Consider the following 8028-nt stretch of genomic DNA (forward strand, 5'->3'; position numbering starts at 1 on the left):
TCTGCTTCTATGGAATATACAAGGCAAATGTGGTGTTTTTGGAGAGATGTAACCAAGTTCTCTTCCCGTTTAGGCTAATGATCTGCAGTTGGTCCGCGATGCCCTGCGCAGTCTAAGAAATAGCTTCAGTGGTCATGACCCTCAGCATCACACTATAGATAGCCTGGAACAGGGCATAGCAAGCCTGATGGACAGACTGCACGCCATAGAAAACCAAAGGAGGCAAGACAGGAAGGTGAGCCTTGTATACAACGTTATGTCTATGGAGATTATACTGCAAGTGCTGTAAACTATACACCCCTCCATGCCAAACGACTTCTGATCCACCAGCGACTGTTTGTTTTTAGTAAGCTAAAGAATAGCTAGCCACTATTTAGCGACTTACTGCTCGTCACCCTGTCGGTGGCCATGTTTACACTGATCAGCTAGCACTTCAATTTACTCTTCCAAGCGATTATTTACCCGATGATTGTCCCATTTGAAGGTACCTTTAGAGGTTCTGCAGCTTCTGGGTGGGATCACTTAAACATTAATGGACCTTATGGCCAATTGATATTCTATGAGCTGAATGGAAGTACTCAGCTGCCCCCCTTGTGTATGTAAGTGGTCACTGAGCTCCTTGGTGGGTTCTCATGGTTGTAAAGGTTACAGCGGAGGTTGATTATCTCATGCACTCTATACTTCCCATGGTTTTGTGATGGAAGCTCTTATGTGATAACCAGTCGTGGTCCTGGGATTGTTCCTTCTGTTTTAAGAACAGTTCTTTCATATTCACTGTGTTTTTCGCCAAAAAGTTGTCAACTCATGTTGTTTGTCACCTCTTCTGTATTTAGGCACGTGGAAGATTGTCTGGAAATAAGGAGTTAAACGAATACAGAGACTCGTGGCCTCCAAACTCAAGTAAGTCAACCTGGAAAGGTCATATTTGTTAGTGTAAATGTAACCATGTGTATCAGAATGTGTCTGTCTTGTTACAGATGAACAGGGAACTGGAGTTAATACTTTACTGTAGTGAACAGTGCCTGGTCATCTATGGTCTATAACAAGATAGAGAAGACGCATTCTGATACACATGGTTACATTTACACAAAGATATGGTTAGCTTCACTAATTCTGTCTTAGCACAAACTACACAGTCTTACATATATTTGGGGATATTTGTTATACACTGTAGGTAAGGTATTTGGAATAGTTTAGCTCCATTATCAAGTTGTCTTAGTAGTCAGTCACACAGCAGATGTGAATCCTCTATGCCAGTGACCACTTTAACTTTGGGCTACTCTCGAGGGCTGTACCTAAGGGTCCCCTTGTTTTCACCCTTTAAACCCTCCAAGCAGGATCTGGTCTTAGCTCCACCAGCTCTAGGCCATTACCCCAGGAGTACCCTCAGTGCATCATAGTGCAGTATTGAAGGGACAGGTGGAAGCATAGTCGATTAGACAGTCCGAGGTCTGGACAGGCAGAGTTCTTGCATAAATGGAGGCAGTCAGAGTAGATAGTAACCAGGTAATTTGCGGTCAAGGTACTAGCCAAGGTCAGGACAGGAGAAAATTGGAAAGCCGAGTGAACAGGCATGGGTCAAGCCAGGAGTCAATATGAATAGACAGCACCTTAGCAGTATGTAACGGGAGCTATTACTTTGTCACCCTCCATTAGGGGAGGGTGCTTTAAATAACCAGGGAGAGATCAGGATTGGCCAAAATGAGCCATAAATGAGCACAAAGCGGACTGAAAAGAGTCACTCTGCTGGCGTGCACTACAGGGGGGCACAGTGCTGGAAAGAGGCAAATTTTTCCAAGCGAAATCCGTTGCAAGGTTAAGGTGATGTATCGCGTATTTCACTGTAGTTTTAAAGCGTATTTTCTGTACGGAATTTCCGCATACAAACACCAACATGCGGATTCAGCTGCGGATTGCACGCTTTCTATTAAGGTCTACAGGCCTAAATACGCCACAGAAACCACACCAAAATTGACATGCTGGGGATCATAAATCCTCACCGCAAATATGAAATGTAGAAATTTTCCACTATGTGGGAACCACATTTCTAAAAATCACAGTCACTTGGCTCATACTGTAAGCTCTGCAGATTTTTCAGGCGGCAGATCCGCAAGGAAAATCTGTAACAAATCCTCCCCATGTGAACTTAAAGGGGTTGTCCCGCGCCGAAACGGGTTTTTTTTTTATTCAATAGGCCCCCCGTTCGGCGCGAGACAAACCCAATGCATGTGTTAAAAAAACAAACCGTTTAGTACTTACCCGAATCCCCGCGCTGCGGCGACTTCTTCCTTACCATAGCAAGATGGCCGCCGTGATCTTCACCCACGATGCACCGCGGGTCTTCTCCCATGGTGCACCGTGGGCTCTGTGCGGTCCATTGCCGATTCCAGCCTCCTGATTGGCTGGAATCGGCACACGTGACGGGGCGGAGCTACGAGGACCAGCTCTCCGGCACGAGCGGCCCCATTCACCAGGGAGAAGACCGGACTGCGCAAGCGCATCTAATCGGGCGATTAGACGCTGAAATTAGACAGCACCATGGAGACGAGGACGCTAGCAACGGAGCAGGTAAGTGAATAACTTCTGTATGGCTCATAATTAATGCACAATGTACATTACAAAGTGCATTAATATGGCCATACAGAAGTGTATAACCCCACTTGCTTTCGCGGGACAACCCCTTTAACCTTGGATGTGCATGAGACTTCCCAGTTATTCGCAGCAGTGACACCAGGAACATCAAAGGTAAAAAATTAGGTAATACATTCCCTTTAATGAGAGTAATCTGGGTTATTGTGTTTTCTTACAGAGATGCCCCATTCGCAAAGTGCCCCGGTAATGGGAAGTAGTAATACCTGCACCAAAGTGCTCTATTTTACAGATCGCTCGCTTACACCCTTCATGGTCAATATACCAAAGAGGTAAAAGTGACTCATTGTATGTTATTAATGTGCTTCAGTTACAAGATTCTCTGTTTTGGGGGAATCTAAAATGTGTGATGGCTTGCATTGTCTGTTCTTGACAATCCTCTAATCAGCCGCTGCTACTGGGTTTCCCCCAAAATAAGACCCTGCCTTATATTATTTTTGCCCAAAAGAGGCGCTGGGTCTTATTTTCAGGGGCGGTCTTATTATACTTACCTAGCAGACTCGGTCCAGGTCCCTCCTGCTGCTCTCCAGAGCACAGACACGTTTCTTGCAGTCCTTGGACGCCAACAGATGATAACTTCCTGGTTACGGGATTTATAAATCCCGCCTCCCGGAAGCAATGGCTCTGATTGGTTCTCGAGTGCTGCTCAGCCAAACAATGCTGCGCTTGAGAACCAATTACAGCCATCACTTTCTGGAGGTGGGATTTGTGAATCCCTTAACCAAGAAATCATCTTCCGTGGGGGGTCCGAGGACTGCAAGAAGCGCGTCGGAGCTCTGGATAACAGCGAGAGGGACTTGTATTCCTTGTTTATGTAATGCAGCTAGGGCTTATTTTCAGGGTGGGGTTTATATTTCAAACTTCCCAAAAAAAACTGTGTAGGGCTTATTTTCGTGGGAAGGTTTTATTTTCGGGGAAGCCGTAATTGACATGTCTTGCATAGTTGAGAAAAAGGCTTGGCAAAAATGACTGTGAACTGTACATAAAGCCGGGCCCTACTGTTCATTTGGAACTTCTAACTAATGATATGTCCTGCAGGTTAGGAGAGGTGACACTGAGGGACTTCAAGATAGCCATTGACAGGGAAGGAAACCACAGATACCACTTCAAGGCTCTGGATCCGGAATTTGGAACAGTTAAAGAAGAGGTAATTTAATGAATTGGGACAATCTGTACCTACTTGAGGTTGGCTTATAATCCTGGTTACATTGACCTGCTCGGTATTTTTCTGTCCTCACAGGTATTTCATGATGAAGACATAATTCCAGGCTGGGAGGGTAAGATAGTGGCATGGGTGGAGGAAGACCATGGAAGCAACTAATTGTCATGAGCACTCCTGTCTTCTTGACAAGTGATGGACTCATTGTTCGAGTGTGGATTATTCTTCAAGCTGCCAAAAAAGGTCCCTATGGGCACCAAAAGAACACTGTTTATACATGAAAGAAGACGGCTCGTTAGGAATTTGCCAGCATTGTATATAGAGAATCTACTGAGTATTCCGGAGGAACATTGTGGACATAGTTTACAGAGCTGCTTGTCCATGACTTCTGGGCATCACAAGCTTCTTGATGTGTACATATCCTGATGGAGCAAATTCAGTATTTTTAAAAGGGGTAAATTGTTGCATTTCACTAAGTTTTTGGAGGGTCCTATTTTGATAGAGTATATATCAGTTTTCCAACAGATACCCTTTAAAGGTGTCTTGAGTTTTCACTGGCAGTATGTTTTAGAACAAGGTACTTTGATGGACAGCCGTTGTAGTCGCAGCACCGTAATATATCAAAACTGATGCCAATATTGATGTAAGAAATCAGAGATCTGTTACGGATGGCAAAGATGGAATCCAAGTATGAGCAGCTGCTGTCACACAGCATAGGCAGAGCGAAGAACAGGTAATAGGAATGAATCTGGCCGGATTGGGTTGGTTGCACATACTCTAATGAATCTACAAAGCGGCTCCAGCCATCATAGCAACTAAGGTAAAGGAGGAAGCGTCAATGTTGGGAACCTACAAGAAGCTGCGGATACCTTGATTTATAGTCTGATGGCCTCTATACAAAGGACTTTACGAGCACTCTAAAGGGGAATACAATGAAATATCTAATATTTTAAAATGTTATATTATTGAAATATCCCTGTTATATATTTAGATTTTTTATATTTATTTTACATATCAGATGACTCAAATATTTGGTACAAAGAAAAGGTTTGGTGCGGTGTCAGCCAGTCGGGTAAAATGTGGTTGTAAGAGAAACAAAGTAACCTTACAGACCTGATACCTTTTAAAGCAAATGGTTTGTCATTTGATCGTTGGCTGAATGTTATCGTTCCATGTAAAAGGGCCTTCAGTCCTAGCAGCCACACAAATTAATTAAACTTTGCCCCCTCTAGACTGTATAGCCCTAACTCACCTAACCCTAGTCAGTGTTAATTTTTAAGTAAGTGTAACTGAAAGGAGGGAAATTTGTGCCGCTGTTAGGACTAAGTAATACTCTGTCAGAAAGAACAGTGATATACGGTTCTGCATAGGAAAAAGCCCGGAGTTCACCTAGTCTCTTAGCTGATATAATTACCAATAGAAAGATTGTCTTTAATTATCATCCTCCTCCTCAAAGGGTTCAAAGGGAGGATAAGATAATCCTCTAAGCACAACTGAGAGGTCACATTGCTGAATGGGTTTAAGTACTACAGGACGCATCCGAGTTGCACCCTTTATAAATCTCTTTATCAAAGGATCCTGAAATAATTGCCTGCCTAAGGAGGCTGGCAAAACTGAAATCTGGACCTTACGTCTGGAGACGCTAAGCCTCTTATCAAGACCGTTCTGTAAGACTCTAGGATATTCTGACTTCCAGTTTTCTTGTGCAAATCTGTTTGGCTTCACACCAAGCTGAAAAAGTCCTCCTTATCTTTGCACAAGTCCTCTTGGTAGAGTCTGCCCTAGAGTGGGTGAACCTTCTCAAGGCTGCTTGTTATAGCCCTCTATTACTTGTTAGGGACTGATCAACCTCCAGGCTGTCAGGTTGAAGTTGTTGAGCTAAGTGCTCTGGGACACCAGCTTCTGCATGGGGGAAAGCCTCCAGTATTGCCCTCGACTCATGTGGATGAGCTGGGTAAACCAGGACCTCTTCAGCCTGAATGATAGCTATCACTGAGGTCTGGTCCTGCCTGATTTTCAACATTACCTTCGGTATCGTGGAAATTGGAGGGAAAATGTAGGCCAGCCTGAATATCCATAGAATGGATGGAGAATCCTCCACTAGAGGACTGTCCTCCTGATACAATAAGCAAAATGGTGCCGTTGATTGGACGTAAGGGAAATTATGTTACAGCAAGCTTTAGAAACTACTTAGGTTCCTTCATCGGGCATGTTATAACAGAAAATATCTATCCTGTAAGCCTGATGAAAAAACCTAAGTAGTTTTTAAAGCTCTCTGTAATAATGTTTTTTGTTGGCCTTTAAAAGGTATCATATCTACAAGATGACTTTGTTTCTCTTACCGAGAGCAATCACATCATGACACAAATATGCCACTTTATGACAATGCCAATGCGTAACAGTAGGGGTTTGATACAGCAGTGTTTCCTGGCAGGAGGCTATGACATATAATTTCTTGTTTAAATCTCGCCTGCCGGTCCTTAAAGGGACTCGATCAGCTCCTCAGAGCCCCATAAGCTAAAGTTATAGTCTTATAGGAGTTGAGGTGCTGAGTCCGAGCATGTGACTCTCATACTTACCTTCCTCGCCGTTCCCCCGCTTCCACTGCTGTTTGCATCCTGCTGACTACTTATGCTTGTGCACATAATGACAGGACAAGCCTTCTCATCATGAGAGCATGCCTACATAGTCCACCGGATGCATGCAGTGGTGGCTTTGTAAGCTGACTGCAGGAAAATGGTGAGGAAGGTAAGTATGAGAGTCGCATCCCCACATTTAGTGCTTCAACTTCTACGAACCCATAACATAGCAGCTGACAGATTCCCTTTAAAAGGATGGTCTGATTTGGAAACACCATTTACCAACACCCTGTTCGATGGGGTTCCCTGTTCAGGAGCCTCATTTATTTTAGTGGTTACATAGGGCGTCTCTAGATCTGAAGGACCTAGCACTGACATGCATTACATGGACAGCTCACTGATTTCAGTGGGTACTGTGTAATATTTAATTTCTCCTGTGGAGGCGCTGCAGGATAATTGAGCACTTGCTGCCATGTTCCGCCACATTTACAGCTGATCACTGGGGAACCCAGCAGTAGGAAACCCTTGGATCAGTTTACCCTCGAGGCACCCTTCTAAGAAAAGGGGATTGTCAAATAAGTGTAACCAGTTTTTGGTCAGTAAAGCCAGGAATAAACACTGACCATGATTTATGAGAACTTCTGCCCCTTTCTTTTAGCAGTCGGAGGGAGGCTCTGCACCCGGATCCATACCTGACCAAACCTTCTGACATGTCACTATGATGATGGTTTTATAAAATGACAATACACTTTACATATTGCTGCATTAGTCAAGGCGTTTAGTTGGAAGTGATGCACACTGGACTTTCCTGCTGGTTACTGCACTGCGTATTGCCTGTAATGTAATGTCATTTCAACCCGAACGCTCTACAAGTTGACGAAACCCATCGTGTAGTGTTGTGGAGGTTTATATTTCACTATGTACATGGAGTTAGTTTTGTGATGTCTTCCCTTCCTTGGTTCTTTTTGCCCTGATCTATTGCTATGAGGCACCCTGATGCTTAATATTGTGGATTATCCATAATTCCCCTATCAGTAGCACCTTCCCATGATCTGCTTTTAGGGTTTAGCATGCAAGTGTCATTTAGACTAGGTACATGGATGCAGGGGAGCGTTCAGTAGTGCATTCTGAATTCTGCTAGAGTTTGGCCATAGACGTCCCAATTATCGCTGCTGTCCAGGGGAAGGGAAAGGTCTTGTGTAGCAGCTGCCGCGTGGCTTGGATATGGCTGACAGACCCAAGTTGATGCAGTTTGCAAAAATTAACTGATTGTTGATTTTTTAAGCGATATTTCCATCTCAAAGTTTATGGGATATCCATAGGATATGCCATAGATGTCTGCTAGGGGCAGGTCTCACCACTGGGACCCAGACCTATTCCAAGTTGTGATCCCACCACGCCTAGCCTGGCTGTATGTGGCCACTTCAATGTGAGTTACGGAAACAGTGTAAGGCTTCCACCATGAAATGCTGAGACGCAACAACCCCTTTTGCAACCAGTTAACAATTCATTTGCAAACCGCACCAAGCTGGAGCGTCATGGCCGCCACTATGTCAGGTCCTACCCCTAATCTGCTGCCTGCTTCTTATTATAAAGAGCAATGAGGACATTCATCAATTCCTTTTCAAAGAAGGCAGTCCT

General features: G+C 44.2%; 1 protein-coding gene across 4 annotated transcripts in view; it reads left to right on the forward strand.

The window, feature by feature from the left end:
- Nucleotides 1–7025, forward strand: part of DIXDC1 (DIX domain containing 1) — a 118621-nt gene extending 111596 nt beyond the window's left edge. For all 4 annotated transcript variants that reach the window (XM_066606977.1, XM_066606976.1, XM_066606978.1 and 1 more), the window contains 5 exons: nt 74–235; nt 834–900; nt 2810–2921; nt 3688–3796; nt 3890–7025. In XM_066606977.1, the coding sequence (XP_066463074.1) occupies nt 74–235; nt 834–900; nt 2810–2921; nt 3688–3796; nt 3890–3970 (531 nt within the window). In that variant the 3' untranslated portion in view covers nt 3971–7025. The remainder of the gene's footprint in view (nt 1–73; nt 236–833; nt 901–2809; nt 2922–3687; nt 3797–3889) is intronic.
- The last annotated feature ends 1003 nt before the right edge of the window (nt 7026–8028 follow it).

The sequence above is a fragment of the Eleutherodactylus coqui genome, chromosome 6 (genome assembly GCF_035609145.1).
Source record: "Eleutherodactylus coqui strain aEleCoq1 chromosome 6, aEleCoq1.hap1, whole genome shotgun sequence".
NCBI lineage: Eukaryota > Metazoa > Chordata > Amphibia > Anura > Eleutherodactylidae > Eleutherodactylus > Eleutherodactylus coqui.